This window comes from Mauremys reevesii, linkage group 1 (genome assembly GCF_016161935.1).
Source record: "Mauremys reevesii isolate NIE-2019 linkage group 1, ASM1616193v1, whole genome shotgun sequence".
NCBI lineage: Eukaryota > Metazoa > Chordata > Testudines > Geoemydidae > Mauremys > Mauremys reevesii.
In genome coordinates, this window is record NC_052623.1 from 330,609,053 (window position 1) to 330,626,888 (window position 17,836).

Sequence of the window (17,836 nt, forward strand, 5' to 3'; positions counted from 1 at the left end):
GCAGCAAGCTGGAGTGTGAATCTACAGTGCACCAGCCTGTCATACACTAAGTGGCCATGTGGACACTGCGGCTGCACAGTAAAGTTACATAGTACTGTTTGACTTACTGCTGCATGAAACAGTTCCCTCCTCCCCGCTCGTCTGAGGTCTCTCCCCCTAACACACACCACTGGCTCCAGGTTCTAGTTTACTTACCCAGGCAATTCAGCCTCCCACACCAACCCCCTCCCTCAGCCTTTTGCCCAGTCTCTTTATCCAGACAGTCACATTTCTGCCTCTGCACCTTAGCCTCTTGTCAGATCTATTTTCCCTTTCCAAAGCTCATTCCTCTCTACACTGGTTCCTATCTTCAGGCTCCTTGACCATCCAGTCCCAGTCTCCTACCCTATCCTCATATCATCATCATCATCATCATAAGTCCTTCCCTTGTTAACAGGCTCCCAGTCCCCCACATTGTTTTCCTCGCCATCTCCTAATCTTGTCTCTCCGGCTCCTAGTCCTGGTCGACATGCTTAATCAGTTACTGCCTCCCCTACTCCTTCCATCTCTCAGTCCCAATCTCCTTGCCCAACAAAGCCCATTTCATCTCCAGCCCTCCAGCTCAGGCCTCCGATCCCGCAGTTACTAGTCTCAGTCTCCTTGCCCAATCAGTCCAGCCTCCCCTGAAGAATGCCACAATCTATGTTACATACCACAGCTGAAAAGCCAACTGTCATGTGTCTTTAAATTTCAGAGGTATGTGCTCTGACTACAATATTTTGCTCCATGACATTGTCACATGCATTATATTGAGCTATGTAATTTGTGATGGCAAGAGTCAATTAAATTGCAGGAGATGGAGATAAACATATTTTATTTCATATATACATACTAGGACTTCCAATTAATCGCAGTTAACTCACATGATTAACTCAAAACAAATTAATCGTAATTACAGTTTTAATCGCACTATCAACAATAGAATACCAATTGAAATGTATTAAGTATTTTTTGTTGTTTTTCTACATTTTCAAATATATTGATTTCAATTACAACACAGAATACAAAGTGTACAGTAGCTTTATATTACTTTCATTACAAGTATTTGCACTATAAAAATAATACACAGAAGAAATAGTATTTTTCAATTCTCCTCATACAATACCGTAACAATCTCTTTATCGTGAAAGTGCAATTTAAAAATTTAGATTTTTGTTATGTAACTACACTCAAAAACAAACCAATGTAAAACTTTAGATCCTACAAGTCCACTCAGTCTTACTACTTTACATTTACGAGAGATAATGCTGCCAGCTTCGTTTTAAGAACATTTTCACTGCTGATCTGAAAAAACCCAAAGAAGATACCAATGTAAGATTTCTAAAGATAGCTATAGCGCTCGACCCAAGGTTTAAGAATCTGAAGTGCCTTCAAAATCTGAGACAGATGAGATGTGGAGCATGCTTTCAGAAGTCTTAGAAGAGCAACACTCTGACATGGAAACTACAGAATCCAAACCATCAAAAAAGAAAATCAATCTTCTGCTGGTGGCATCTGACTCAGATTATGAAAGTGAACATGCATCGGTCTGCACTGCTTTGGATCGTTATTGAGCAGAACCCATCACCAGCATGGATGCATGTCCTCTAGAATCGTGACTGAAGCGTGAAGGGACGTATGAATCTTTAATGAATCTGGAACGTAAATATCTTGCGACCCCGGCTACAACAGTGCCATGTGAACACCTGTTCTCACTTTCAGGTGACATTGTAAGCACGAAGCAGGCAGCATTATCTCCTGCAAATGAAAACATACTTGTTTGTCTGAGTCACTGACTGAACAAGAAATGGGACTGAGTGGACTTCTAGGCCTTAAAGTTTTACATTGTTTTGTTTTTTAATTCAGCTTTTTTTGGTACATAATTCTACATTTGTAAGTTCAACTTTCATGATAAATAAGTTGTATTACAGTACTTGTATGAGGTGAATTGAAAAATACTATTTCTTTTGTTTTTTATAGCACAAATATTTGTAATAAAAATAAATATAAAGTGAGCACTATACATTTTGTGTTCTGTGTTGTAATTGAAATCAATATATTTGAAAATGTAAAAAACATTCAAAAATATTTTTAAATGGTATTCTATTATTAAGAGTGCAATTAATCGTGTGATTAATCACGATTAATATTTTTAATTGCTTGACAGCCCTAATACATTCACACGCAATGTGAAATAGCTGTACTCAGAGGTTTCAGCTAGGACTGTTTATTCTTCCATATATTGTTTGCAACATTAACCTCAGTCTTCTGATCTAAATTATGTATTGTAAAGAAATGTCTAGGAAATGTGGTTTTGATTGGAGTGGACAGAAGAGAGAGCAAGGAGATACATGATTTATTATAGGTAGGATTACATATATTCAAGAACACTACAATCTTACTACTTTTAAAGTGGTCTGTGGATGAGAGTAATTTTTTTTAATATATAAAAAGATCGTCATGCTTTAAAGAAGAGTTTGAAATGATACTGTCTATTTCAGCTAATTGCTCACCCTTAAAGGCAAAATTTCCAACATTATGTTTAAAGCCTTACTGTAAACTGAAATGTTGAGATCACAAACAAATAACCTAAGATTTTGCAATTCTGTAATAATTATATACACAACTGAAATTCTCATATGACAATTACCCATGTTCAATATTTGGAACTTTATAAAGATTTCGATGCGTCACAGATTTTGATTTTTTTTCCTTTTGAAACAAATGTATTTGTTTGCTTGTTTCCCCCCAACTCCCTTGATTTTAACACAATAATTATATGTATTATAACTGGATAATAGAATCTTAGAATTTAGAAGAAGGAAGGACCTATTAGATTATCTAGTCAATCTCTTTGTTGGTGCAGGATTGTTTCCTTCAGCCTGTGCATTTTGTGCTTTGTCCTGTCTAGTCATGGAAGTCCCATGTAATAGGACTTCCATCATTTCTCTGTGGAGAGTCTTACATAGCTGAATACAATATCACCATCAGGAAGATTTTCCAAATGTGAACTCTATTTTCTCTCTCTCCGTTTTATCTCATTTTCCCAGTTATACCCCAAGGTTCCAGGGGCACACCAGAATTATGTGGCTAAAATTTCATAATTAAGTGGCTGTTGCACACAAGCCCTTGTCCCCTCACTTAATGCATATCATCCAATACACTGTGATTAGTACAGTGAATAGAGAGGGCTTTTAGCATCTAAATAAAAGTGTGGGTCTCCATCTGTAGTATTGGGAAGGAAAGCATCTCTTTCTATCCTCCCTCACTCTTGGCAGAGCCAAATATGACTTTACGTTTTGTGATGGGAAGGGGACTGAATTCCTCATTTCTCATGCCAGCAAATTTCAACAGCAAGCAGTTGCTCTACTGTACACCCCATTCCAATAAATACTACTAATCTAAAGATGGAGCACATTGATTTTTCTGTAAATGATCAACTGTGAAATAGGTAACAGTGTCCATATTTAACACATCATCATTAGGCTTCAAGGTTAATATCCAGTAAGATGAACATGGTTGTTCACAACATCAATTTATATTTGTCTTCACATTTTTTATAGATATCTTTACAGCCATAAGACTTAGAGACTTCAACACATAAGCACCCTTAGGGCCTTCTAACTCCTGGGGCCATCTGGCTGCTGGTTTGTTCCCTGCATAAATTGGAGTAGTCTAAGGGCTGTTCTATTTCATGCCAATTGCCAACAGCCCCCGGGACATTCCTGTAGCTAGAGATTACTGGGGTGCTGGGGTACCTCAACCACACTTCAATCTCCTGGCTACTCTGCCTGCATTTAAAATATACAGTGTTGTTGTAGCCATGCTGGTCCCAGGATATCTGAAACACAAGGTGGATGAGGTAATATATTTTATTGGACCAACTTCTGCTGGTGAGAGAGACAAGATTTTGAGCTTATACAGCTCTTCATCAGGTCTGCACTTCAAATGCTATTTACAACTTCTGAAACTTTTCTGATGAGCATGTGTATTGCTAATTACTGAATGGAAAGAAAAGTTCAATTCGAAATGAGATGTTAATTTCTAGTATACTATGTGGGAACCACTGTGTGATGTAGTAGGTGATTTAATATCAATAACTGATGGCAGTACATAAATCAAGTTAGGCAGATATGTCACTTCAGATACAAGAGAGAGATCCCTTACACTCAAGTACATTGAAAATCCAACACTAAGTATAACTCAGAATAAAAGAATTAAAATCACAAGCCATTGGAGGAATAGTATCTCATTCAAACATCTTTACAAAGATAATATTGATGATACCCAGAATGACACATCCAGTCAGACTTTTTAAAAAAAGCAGAGCTCAAAACATAATTTAATGAAACCAGGAACTTAATACTGTAGTCCCCATTTGTTATAGTTAAGAGCTGCCAAGTATTTCATTAACGTTAGTCCTAACCACCTCCAATCAATTATCATAAAAATTTTCAACATGCTGCATTGCATAGATGTTTATTTCTAAAAAGGCCAATATTGCATTTGTGCAGAATCACCTTCTTCTTTCCTCCTGGGTTAGCTAAAGGAAACAAAATGAAATGGAAGAACCACAATTTGGAGACATATTACAGATAGGGGCAAAGTGACTAATGAGGAAAAAATGCCTACTGGAATAAAGATTAAATGCCATGAAACTGGGTTGGGTAAGGGAAGGAAGAGATAGCGAAGAAAATAATTCTGATTCCTGATCCTCAGACAACATGTTGTACGTCATATCTGAAACGAATAGCATTTTTTAAAAAGAGTTCTTTTTCTCAAAATCCTGTCTGTTTTTACTGGCATGAATTTATAAGTGACAGTATAAAATCACTAACAAATGAAAAATATTTTGAATACAAATTTAAATTACACATATTGTTGTTGATATTTTTAGACAGGTAGAACATCCTACTAAATTGTACCCTGTTCTGTTTATAGTACAATGTGGAAAAAGAAAATTATAAATGAAAGTTACTAATGTCAAGGACTGTTTGAACAAATGATTTTTTATTTCAGTTTACAGAAAAATATGCAAGATATTGATAATGGTAATTAAGAATCACTTGTATTCACAGCTTGCATTTTATGATATGCCGGACGCTTTCAATATATATGTGTAATATAATAAATGAATTGCTTTTACTCATTCTTTTTGTTACACAAGATTTTTTTTTTTAATGAATTCTGGAATAATTCTAAAAAAATGCAAGTCTTACCACATAACGGAGAAAAAGGGATGTTTAAATGCCACTTGTCTTGATTCCAGTATCAGTGACTCCAGTAAAGAAAGATACTAAATCCATTCAAAAGTGATGTTGGTCAACGATCAGTGTGAATTCCTGGACCCAGTGAAGTCAATGGGAGTTTTCCAAATGATTTCTATAGGTCCAGGATCTCACTCCAGGTGTCCTTTAAAAAAATAATCTATACCTATGTCTGTGGAAGAGCTGACTTTAATACCATTGACTACAAGCCATAAGTAACATGTCTGAGGAAAGCAGAAGTCGACAGTTGCTTAAGAGCTTTGGTTTCCTTTTTTTTCTTGGAAATCTTAAAGGGTAGCATTGAGGAATTGCTAATCTGCTTCAAGGGTTATTCTCATGAGTTTTCAGATGTTCCGTTTTATCATCCTCTTGTCCAAGGCCTGAATAGAACCATTTGGGAGTGGGTAGTGAAGAACTATGGATTGCGATGAGTTCAGGAAACTGACAGGGTGGGGCTGTATTTTCTAGTAATGACTTCCAAACTTGCTTGCAGTGTCTAATGTCGAGAACCCTTCCCTTTGGGGAGGCAGAAATTAATCAAGAAATCACTCCTAACATCTTTATCTGTAACAAACATTCAGCTCTATCAGCAACAGACTCGTTGATCAGTAATAGACAGCCCCAGTGTCATCTCCCCCAGCATCAGCCACTGTTTAGGGTTCTCCTTAGTTTAGGCTCTAGCTGATCCTCATGTGCAGCATGGTGAAGTCTCACAGAGGCAAAGTGCTATCACAGGATTCAGACTCTCAGCCTGCCATGTCCCTGCAGCAGAGGCAATTGCAGGTCCATTCTCTGCCACTGCTGCCATCTCTTCTTCTCAAGAGAGGCTGCAACAAGTTGGAGTGGGATTTCCTGCCATCTCTTTATCTAACAAGAGCTCTGTGGAGATGGAGCCCCAGTTTCTCCTGTTTGTTCAAGCCATGCCAGTCAGGACTCTGGGAGAAGGGCCAGTTTTCATTATTAAACTTGTGGAGTGGGGTCTCCACATAGACAGCACCCACTTTTATATTTCTGCCTCTTCTGACTTTGCCATGGTATTGGTAATAGGTTACACAGTGTCTAGTAAAACAGGGCATGGATTAAGGATAGGCAATTGAAATTTCATCCAAAGACAGGTTATGCCTAAAAGACTGGGGGAAGCAACTAAATGAGACAGTGAGAATTGGTTCTAATGTTGGGAGCGAGGGGAGGGAGGAGAAGGAATGTTCTGTAGTATTTTAAATTGCTCCTAACGATCAATTGTTGTTACGTGCATCTCATTATTTACTTGGCCTTTTTAATGTTGACCTCGCCATGGTTATCCATGCCTTTATCATTGTCAGAGGACTCTGAACTTAAGGGTACAGATGTGGGGACCTGCATGAGAACCCCTAAGCTGAATTACCAGCTTAGATCTGGTTTTGCTGCCACCACCCAAATATTTGAGTCATTTGGGAAACTCTATCTTCCCCTCCCAAGTATTATAACCCTTCCCTCGGTAGCCTTGAGAGACTCCTCCACCAATTCCCTGGTGAACACCGATCCAAACCCTTGGATCTTAAAACAAGGAAGAAGTACTCATCCCCCCCGCCCTTTCCCCTTCCCCCACCAATTCCTGGTGAGTCCTGATCCAACCCCCTTGGATCTTAATTAAGGAAAAAATCAATCAGGTTCTTAAAAATAAGACTTTTAATTAAAGAAAGAAAGGTGAAAGAAAAACCTCTGAGAGATTAGCATACAAGCTACTCTCACAGACAACAGATTCAAAACACAGAGGATGTTCCCCTGGGCAAAACCTTAGATACACAAAAGAAATCCCAATTTGATGAAACCTCTAATTGCACAAGACAAGTTACAAAAGAAAATAAATATAAACCCATTTATAACTTTTCTAATACTCACTTCTCTGATAAGAGGCTGATTCCTTGATCTTTTCCACTCCGGCTAAACCTGAGACAAAGGGAACTTCCCTTCTTCCTTTTGAAACATCCTGTTCCCCCCATTGGTTCCTCTGGTCAGATATCAGCTAGACTAAGTGAACTTCTTAACCCTTTAAAAAGAGGCATTAACCCTTAACTATCTGTTTATGACAGTCACCTTGACGTTGGACCACTGCAATGCATTTTACATAGGACTACACCTTCAATCCATTCTCAAAATTAGTTAATAAGCAAGCTACTTCAATGGTCTAATTCTGGGATACCTAAAAGATTGCCTAAAACTCCAGGGTGAGGACCATGATCAACAACTCTACTGTTCAGGCACAATGGAACTTGTGTGTGTCTGAGGTAGCGCTTTCTGAGGACCAGCCCCAAGGCTGTGGAATGAACTTCCACAGAAACTATGAACCATCATGAACCTTACCACCTTCTATTCCAAGTGGAAGGTACACTTATTCAGCATTGATTTCGTGAATACAAACAGATACAAGCACATTTAATTAACAAAACAAAACCCTATCAAAACAAAACAAAACTTTCTTATGTAGTTTTTTTTTTAAATCAATAAGGACGTTTACTCCCTAAAATGAAAAAAGTAATGCAATTCTTATAGATATTTAGAACTATCACTTAGCAAGAATATAAAAAGGTTATTAGTGAATTATAATGAAAAGAGGAAAACAAGAACAGTTTGCAGGGATCACTTACCCTCCTTTAATATAGTCAAGGAATGAAACTTCTGTTTCAATTAGGAAGGAAAGCAATGTTACCTGAAAGCAAGTAAAACTGAATCAGGCAAGAATGGTCATTCCTCAAATCAAATACAAGTAGAAAATTAATGTACGATATTTTCAAGGCTTATATTTATGGTATCATTTCCTACAATATTAGGGAAGAAAGAAGATAAGCAATTCATAAATCCCTTTTGGAAGGCATGAGACAAGCCTGGAAATCTAAGAAGAGTTTTAAATGACTTTGTATTATTCTAGACTAAGTGAAGGATGCAGGGAGGTGAAAGAAAATTTCAAGGAAACATTACTGCATGTGGGGTAGAAAACAAGTGTGGTGGGGGTCATGGCATCTATAGAGTAATGTCAGATGCTAAGACTAATTGATCCTTTATGTGAGCACTTCAACTTCATTTGAAGAGCTACATTAAAATTATCTATATATGTTGCATGTCACCTCTAGTACTTCAGTGAATGACAACGACTTAAACTCAAGCAAAAGAGATATAGCATTCAGCCCCATTAGATATTGCATTACATCCACAGAAGCAGAAAGTTCAGTTCAACTCTTTCATTTTATCTATAAAATAACATGAAAATTCCTCAGAACATCTGACCCTTGGTGATCTGTGAAGATGAAAGGGGGGAAATTATCACTACAAAGTCCTATCAGTCTTTTGAAAGAGTGATTTTTTTTTTAAAGGCAATGTGCAAATTTCAATTTATACTCTCACTGAACATTATCATTTTTACGGCCTTTCTGTCAATAATTAAATCATGTTGCGCCATTACCAGTCAATTTAAGTACTATTGTGAGTGATAAATTGTTTGTGCACAAAAGGTTTGTGACCAGACTACTTACTTCTTCCCTTGTACAAAGTAATTATAAATTTCCCATTTATTTTTCATGATACTTATAAGCATCACTATTTTAGGTGTTGTTTAAAGCTGTTCATGTTCTCATAAGCACTTGTGTTTAAAATGTGATTTTTACCTCCCATATTAAAAATGGCCACCTAGTGTTGGTGTACACTTGATAAGATGGGTACTGTTTTCCCATAGCCTTCACAAATGGCTGTGAGGCAGCCTGTGGTGAATAAATCCACCTCTTCTTAGTGCTTCTGGGGGTTTGGGAGAAGAAAAACTTGGAGAAAGAAGGAAGCAAACAGTGGAGAGGCCACAGATTGAGTGCAAAACGGAAAATGTGAGTTGGAAGAGGATTGTGATAGAAACAGAAGGCGAGAGGACAGGGGGCTGAAGGAGCAAGGGAGCAATACAGAGGCAGATGATTAGGATGGGATTGGCAGAGAGTCAGACAGGGAAGAAAATTACTACTGTTATTTTAATGGCGACCAAAAGCACGCTAGGTCCCTCCGTACAGGGAAAATACAAAACACTGTCCCATAAAATTACATTTTAACTTCAGACAGAGAGTAACAAGACAGCCTCATCTGATGCACAATCATGTTTGCATGCAGAAACATACATTGGTGCACTTTTCAAATATGATTGCACGCACATGTCAGAATACCTAACATGCACAAAAGAAGACCATGTTCTGAAAATCAGGATAACATACACAAATAAAATAACTATACTTTTTCCTTTAGAGACTGTTCCCTAACAAAACTTCATTATCAGATTCTGAATATTTCTGTTTTTAGCATAGATTTAATGAAAGAGTATTACTCACCTTGTGCAGTAACAGGTTCTTTGAGATGTGTGTCCCTGCGAGTGCTCCACTTTAGGTGTTGAGCACCCTGCACTTGTAATCAGAGATTTTTGGTAGCAGTGCCTGGTCTTGCGCTGCCTCAGGCAGTTAACTGGCACTGTGCGACACCCACCCACCCCCAATTCCTTCTCTATTGCAGAGCATAGAGTGAAACTCCAAAGTGGAGGGGAGAAGGGAGGGTAGTGGAGCACCCACAGGGACACACATCTCGAAGAACCTCAGTTACTGCACAAGGTCAATAACCCTCTCCTTCTTCAAATGATGTCCCTATGGATGCTCCACTTTAGGGGACTTCAGAGCAGTGCCCTCCAAGGGAAAGGAGGGGCTTCGTTGTTGAAGTCATGGCAGAGGATAATACGATGAGTCTGAATAATGCATCAGATGTTGCATGCTGTGTAAATGTAGTGAGCAAGTGGCTAATGGTTCGAACAGGTGTCTGGTGATGTCCTGGAGAACTAAGTTGAGGTCCCAAGGTGGAGTGGGAGTGAGGATTTCGGGGTTAATGTTAAGGTTAATGTTGTTGAGGCCTTTCAGAAAACGTTTGGTGGTATCATGACAGATTTTTGTAATTAATTTGCCTGAGGCATTAGGTGATTAGGGTGAGGCCACAGGATTGTTAGGGGAGGAGATAAAGGAACACCCCAAGGATTTAAGTTTTAAAGCTTTATTAATAAAATAACAGTGGTGTGTGTTGGGGGCTTTTTACATTACTTAGAGAAAGGAAAAAAGCATTAGTATCCATGCCCTAACCCACTTTTATACTTACACTTGCACAACCCATGGCTGGCCAAGCCTGGGGGTAACGTAAGAAGAGGGGGAAGGCTGGATGAGAGCTCTGTTTTGTACAAAGACCGTCCAGGGTTTGCTGTTGATTTTTGACCTGCTTTTAACTTTTGGGAGGGCTTTAAGTTTTGTGGGGGTTTTTTTGGGGGGGGGGGTGTTTAGGTACCTTTGTTTTTTGTGCTTTTTGTACCAGTTTAATCCAGCTTTTTGTGGGTTTTTTTTAGCTTTTTTAAAAACACACCGGCTTCAGGGACACGACACAAAATTGCTGGATTTTTTTTGGCTGGCCTTTATTGTTTTACGAGTTTTGCAATTTTTTTCAGTTTTGCTCAGCTGACTTCCCCCCCCCCCCTTTTTTTTTTTTTTTTTACGGTTAGCTGGGGTTGAGTAAGATGCAGAAGGGGCTGCAGGTTTTTTGGCTGCATAGAGTTTGTTTGAGCGCCATCACCTTGGACTGGAGCCCGTGTCTTATCTTTGGACTGAGCTGAGGCGTTGAGTTAACCCAAATTTTTTTTTTTGGCCTTTTGCAACCTGCAAAGGAATTTTTTACTTTACAGTTACACCTTTAACCCTTTTTTAAATGCCTTGCGATGCTTGCAACAGCGTTAGCAACAGACAATGCTGATTTGCCTCCCTGGGGACCCCCTGAGGGAGGAGGCCATTGGGTTATGACAGTAGTGTGCACAAAAATTGATGTGCCATCAATCTTATGGTGGAAAGTTGCTATGGCTGAGAGATGTACCCTGATTGAGCTAATAGAGAGTTCTGATCTAAATTCGACCAGAATCAAAGGTAAGGGTGCAGACACTGATGTTGTCTGCGTCGTGTGACACCAAGAATCAAAACGTCGCCATTTGTTTAAGTGTGTGTGGTTGGTAATCAGTCTGTGACTATTTAATAAAATGTTCTGTACTTCTTTGGAGCATGTCATTTCAGGTCCCTGGAGCCATGGAGCAACCGTGCTTTGAAGCGGAGTGTCTCCAAGTTCAGGAGCAGGATTTGTTCTGATTCCTGGGACAGGAGATGAGGTAGGAGGGGAAAGGGTGAGAGGACTGCACACTGACATTCTGAGAACGTAGGGGAACAATGTTTGAAGAGGCCATTTGGGGGCTATCAGTATTACTGGAGCTTTGTCCTCTTTGATCTTGTGAAGCATGTGTGTTATTAGGGGAATGTGGGGGAAGGCATATAGGAAGGGAGTGTCCCAATTGATAAGAAAGGTGTCCCCAAGGAGTGAAGGCCCATTCTGTCCCTGGAGCAAAACAGTGGGCATTTGGTATTGTACTCTGTTCTACTGTGGGGAATCTTTACTTCTTGAATATGTTGTGGAGAAACACTTGTGGTCCTGAGAAAAGTTCCTGCTGAATGCATCTGCTGTAGTGTTTTGATATCTGGGTAGGAGGCTGTTACAATGTGGACGTTGTGCAGGATGCACCAGTGCCAGTCACATGGCTCTGCACACAGGGAGTGAGAGCATGCAACCCCTTGTCTGTTTATGTTGAACATGCATGCTAAATTGTCTGAGAGAATTTGTATGGTCTCGTTTCTGAACATGGGTAGGAAGTTTGCATATACATTGTGAATGGCTCTTAGTTCTAGTAGATTTATGGGAATTCGGGCTTCTGTTGGGGACCAATGGCCCTGAGCAGAGTGAGAGTTCAGATGTGTTCCCCAATCTATGAGGGACACATCCATTGTAATAGTCAGTGTGTGTGTGTGTGTGTGTGTGTGTGTGTGTGTGTGTGTGTGTGTGTGTGTGTGTGTGAGTGTGAGTGTGAGTGTGAGTGTGAGTGTGAGTGTGAGTGTGAGTGTGAGTGAAAGGCACTCCTAGGCATACATTATATGGTTGTGTCCACCACGATAGTGAGTCTTTTACTTTGCTTTGCACCATGACGCATTTGTTTATATTGTGCCTTCATGGGGAATAAGTTGTGCGGAGCCAAACATGTACGGTTTGCATCTGTAACCCCGCGTGTTGTAGGAACATAATATTTCCTGTTGGACATTTTCTAGGTTGGAACGATTGCTGCAGGGGCCTGCCAGATGTGTTTGACAGGTTCCATGATTGCATCATTCATGGGTAAAGTGATTTTGATGATGCTGATGTTTGCAGGATGTCAACAAGCTTGTGTCATGTCTCCTGCACTTCCCACAGTGAAATGTCAAGGGAATCTGCAACTCTCTTATAGAGATCCTAGAAATGTATAAAGTTATCTCCCACGTTGGGAGGAGGGGGCATGATGGTGTCATCCAGGAGTGATGAAAAAAATGGATTGTTGCTTTGACCTCCTGATCAGAGATTTCTTCCTGTTCTCCCATCATCTCTTCAGGGGGCTCAGATGATCCTGGTACTGCTGTGTACCCTCCCCATGTGTGTTAGGAGGTTTGAGGTGCTGAGGGGGATATGCCATCCAGGGGGACCAATACTGCCACTGTGGAGTGAGGGAATAGGTACCATCCATGGGTGACCATACCACTGCTGTTCTTTGGCCCCTGTATAGTACCCCTTATGTGGTGGGGCTGATCATCTTTGATCATCTTGCAGGTGGGGGGAAAGAGTGATGTGAGGGATGTCTCTCCCTCGTCCTCATCATTGCTCAAAAATGGGTGAGCAGAAGTCGGTGTAGTGGTGGGACGGCTCGGTACCGAGAGTGCTGTTGTAATCTTGGTGCTGAGAATGGGAGAGTCAGGTGTTGAGGACACCCTGAGGTCTCTGGGAAGTAGGAATTGTTGTGGTGTCGACAGCCTTGGTGCCGTTGATGTGATAACAGTGGTTACTGGCTACTGTGGAGGTGTTGTCTCTATGGGTGCAATTGACAATTGTGCAATGCTGACAGGAGGTGGCAGCATAGGCTGCAGTTTTCATGTGCCCGATGCTGAGTGTCAGGACGCCTCTGCTGGTGCTGAGGCATGGGGTTTCTGCTTCCCCTGGGTGCCTGCCTTGGAGCTAGCTCTCAGAGTCTTTAGCTCTTGCGGTATCCAGGTACCAGAGGCTCCCACTATCTCGGCTGTGGAGCATGTTGGTACCGACGAGGTCTTTCGGTTTGGGGAACGCTATTTCTTGGTCAGTTCCTGAGCCGTTGAGGACAGTATACGCTTCTTAGCCACCTTTTTATCTGGGTGGTCTGTCACGTGAGTCACAGACAAAGAAGAGTTCATCAGAGGCTGCAGTCGGTGAACTGTGCCTCGGGGGCATGTGTGTTTCTGGTTCAGATGCTGGCCGGAGAGACTTCTCCATGAACAGCAGTTTAAGCTGCAAGTCTCTGGCTTTCCTGGTCTAAGATGTCAGTTTATGACAATGAGGGAACTTTTGAGGCACATGTCCAACACTGGGATCGATAGCCTACAGGTGAGGCAGTATTTAAAGCCTGGAGAACTGGTCATGCCCCGAGGGGAGAACCGGTCATGCCCCGAGGGGAGAACCAGGAGTAACGGTTCAACAAAAACCTATTTCTATTCAAGAAACAAATAAGGGTATTTTTTTGTTTGTTTTTTAATTAACGGGGATAAGGAAATGAAAGGAGTTAACTATCTATAACAAAACTAGAACTAACTGGGGTACACTATGCTAACTAAGCTCTGAGGAGCTGCTGAATGCTCCGACTCATAGCCAAGGGCAGTAGAGAAGGAACTAAGGAGGAGTTAGTTGCACTGCACCAGTTAACAACCTGAGGTAGCACCAGACTGGGACTGTGCATATGCGACCCAACCAGGCACTGCTACCACAAATCTCTGAATACAAGCACAGCGGCGCTCAACACCTAAAGTGGAGCACTCACAGGGACATCATGCCAACACACTGATGCAGTATTCTACTACTTTGTTCTAACATATTAAAATCTACCACTGGCAATATATTAACGTGAAAGAAAATCACTCACTCCTTCAATAAGAACTTATGATCAAATTACCATATAAATAAAGTTTTTTCTATTCTGGATCTTTTTCCATAAGTTTGTGGGAAAGACAATGGCACTTGCCCCATTTTTTAACAGAAAAATACATACAGGAATAATCATTTTCCACCTCAAGGCTGCAATCCTGCATATGGAAGTCCCACTGACTTCAGTCAGACTGCTCACATGAGTAAAATTAAGCATATACGTTTTTGCAGAACCAGCCCACATCTGTATTTAGTCTGACTTTCTGAAATACAAATTCTTGTTGATTTAGATTTATTCTTGTCTTATATTAAATTATATGTTTTGATTCTCCTGGATGCCAGAATATTAAAATCAGCATTGCAGTTATTACAGTGGATCAAACTAATATAACTGAGAATAAAAAGGCTCTTGCATTTTTACCAAATACTTCACATTACTGGTTGTTAGTACCTCAATGATTAAAAAACATTAGCACTCTTGCAAATTACAGTCACAGCATTTCTTAAATCTAATTCTGCCAAAAATTAAGAGACTAAATACTTTCGTAAGCACTAAGGACACAATCTATCATCCCTTATTTGTTCATGTCTCTGTACACTATCTGAATAACTAAGAAAAACATTTTAATGTATTCTAAAACATGTATTCCAGATAAAAATCAACACTGCCTCCAGCAATTCTAAACTCACAAGGAACCCAAAATTACGTTTTGGATAAAGCTTTCACGAGACACTCATTTAATCAGAGAAAAGAGGGGAACATAGAAAAACTGAGTTACAGTAAATGCTTTACTGTTGCATTCTTCAAAGTCTCTCTCTAACACTGTCAAATTAGTTTGAAGATACTTTATTTCAAGAAGTCAGACAGAAAAGGAAAGCATCAGTTAATATAAAAAGTATCTACTTACTGTTCCAGAATTAATATACTTTTTCTTTTTTCCTTTTTTCTTTGGATTTATTACCTAGAAGGGCAAATAAAACTATTACAGAGGCATCATTCATTATGCAGTTGACATAGTGAAAATACTTAAGATCCTCTTAAGGTACGAAGTAGTTTTCTTTAGGTGTATGACACATTAATAGTTACACTTATGAACTGATATTCAGGAAGTCTTATCAGATACTTCACAATGACTCAACAGGTCACTTGCAATTGGTAAGAGAAGACCACACTGTTGCTGTTGAACAGAGCCAGAAGAGCTTACAGATACTGTATCAAGATTTTTGACAAAAAAATAGAAAAAAACCTGCATTTTTTGTGAATTTTTACTTCCATTTCTTGCCCAACTCTAGTACCCAGCATAGTAATACAGTTTCGGTTTACCTTTTACATAACGGGGACTTGCAAAGTCCAAATTTCCCACTCGTAGAAGCAATTTGCTTCTGCAAAAAGATGCTATTGTAATTCATGCTCCCTCAATGAATTGAACATGCAAATCTTAGTATTTTCAAATTTACCTAATTATGAATGCCGAAGGACAGACATGACACTACTAAAACTTGGTGCCCACAGTGATTTGTACTCACAGAAAATGCGGGCATGAACTGTTTGCCTAAACAGATAAGTTAGCCTTTAGCCCAGCTGCAAATTTACAGGGTTACTCCCTCGTTGCTACGGTAAGAACATGAAGGCATCCTAGAAGCATTTTTTAAGAATATATTTTTCAGGCTTGAGCACCATGATTTACACTTTTGCAAAATCTTTTCAAATTTCACAATGTGAATTTTCATAACAGAAAAAGAAATCTATTGATTGAAACTTGAGAACTTCAGATATATTAGAAAATGCTCTGTAACAAAGTAATACATGAAGTAATAGCCTTAGAAAATGTCTGTAACAAAGTAATACATGAAGTAATAGCCTTACTTCCAGAGCTCTTTTGAGCTCACTCAGAAGAACTACTGCTCATTTTTTAGGTGAATCTAGTGTTTAAGTAAGTGATAGCTTAATAGTAGTGGTAGAACCAGTTACAGTAAAAATGAGGAAGTATGTATACCATTTTACACACTTCTAAAAATGACAGTCAATTGGAGGACTATTAATGAGTCAAACTGTTGTCTTTTATGGATGTGAGCAAATGCCCAACAGGGACTTGCAACCTTCAAAGAATGGGTAAACTGGTTTGGTTAAAATAAGAATTAACACAAAATTATCACCCATGCATTAAAATAAACCAAGCAAATTTGTTTGCTTGAATAAAAATGTCAGGATTTCGCATAGTCTTTCCCTTGGTTTTATATAACAGAACCACCAAACTAGATTACAATGCAGTCACAATATTTGTATAATGGGCATAAAGCATAGGCATATGCTGCAGTTATAGTTTGACATGTAGAAAACCAAAAAAAAACCCTACATTTTAAAACAACGTTAAGGTTGCAAAGTCAAGCACTCTAAGGTAGGAAATGCCAGAATTAAAGTTGCCCGTGTAAGCTATAGGATACAGTCTTTACATTAATTTAGATCACATACAGTAACTAGAGACTATGGGCTGGTCTACAGTGGGGGGGGGGAAATCGATCTAAGATACACAACTTCGGCTACGTGAATAGCGTAGCTGAAATCAAAGTATCTTAGATCGATTTACCTCTCGTCCTCACGGTGCGGGATCGACGTCCGCGGCTCCCCCTGTTGACTCTGCTACCGCCGTTCGCGCTGGTGGAGTTACGGAGTCGACGGGCGCACGTTCGGGGATCAATATATCGCGTCTAGATGAGACGCGATATATCGATCCCCAAGAAATCGATCACTACCCGCCGATACAGCAGGTATTCTAGACGTACCCTGTATCAGGGATCAACAACCTTTCAGAAGTGCTGTGCCGAGTCTTCATTTATTCACTCTAATTTAAGGTTTTGCGTGCCAGTAATACATGTTAACGTTTTTAGAAGGTCTCTTTCTAGAAGTCTATAATATATAACTAAACTATTGTTGTATGTAAAGTAATAAGGTTTTTTAAAATGTTTAAGAAGCTTCCTTTAAAATGGATGGGAGTGCAGGGCTTAGAGGAGAAGGGGGAGCAGGAGGGCTTAGGGGAGAAGGGGCACAGGAGGGAAGTACAGGGGGTTAGGGGATGCAGAAGGTGGTTGAGAAGAAAGGGGCACAATGCAAGGATTGGGGCACAGGGAGTGCAGGAATTAGAGGAGAAGGGGCACAAAAGTGGTTAGGGGAGAAGGAGTTATTCATTATTATTATTGTGTATTTTACAAATATTTTCAGACATACGTCTCAAATTAGATGCCTGAAATCACACATTATTTTATCAGTGACTATCATCTCCCAGCTTCTCTGCGCTGTGTTCATCACCCCCCGTCTCCCGGGGATCTCTCCTTCCCAAATATTTGATTCTGAAACTTTTTTGCTGCAATGAGTCCTTACTCATGCACTTAATCCCATTGAACTCATGAAGGATGCAGGATCTGTTCCCAGCTCCTGCTGTAGCTCAACAGCTCAGAGTTTGGAACAGCACTATATATATCTGTGTTGATTTGCCTGCAAACATTTT

The 17,836-nt window shown here is 39.8% G+C and overlaps 1 protein-coding gene across 17 annotated transcripts in view; it reads right to left on the reverse strand.

The window, feature by feature from the left end:
• CPNE8 (copine 8) overlaps window positions 1-17,836 on the reverse strand; it is a 240,245-nt gene that overhangs the window by 84,262 nt on the left and 138,147 nt on the right. For 11 of the 17 annotated variants that reach the window (XR_005591486.1, XR_005591489.1, XR_005591488.1 and 8 more), the window contains 2 exons: window positions 15,239-15,292; window positions 7,913-7,974 (listed from right to left, as the gene is read on the reverse strand). The exons of 5 other annotated variants lie outside the window; for them this stretch is intronic. Coding sequence is in view for 7 of the 12 variants with exons in the window: in XM_039515855.1 (XP_039371789.1) it covers window positions 7,913-7,974; window positions 15,239-15,292 (116 nt within the window). In the remaining 5 variants the exon portion in view is untranslated. Of the gene's footprint in view, window positions 1-7,912; window positions 7,975-15,238; window positions 15,293-17,836 lie in introns of those variants that run through there. One more of the 17 variants, XM_039515932.1, reaches the window with a different exon arrangement.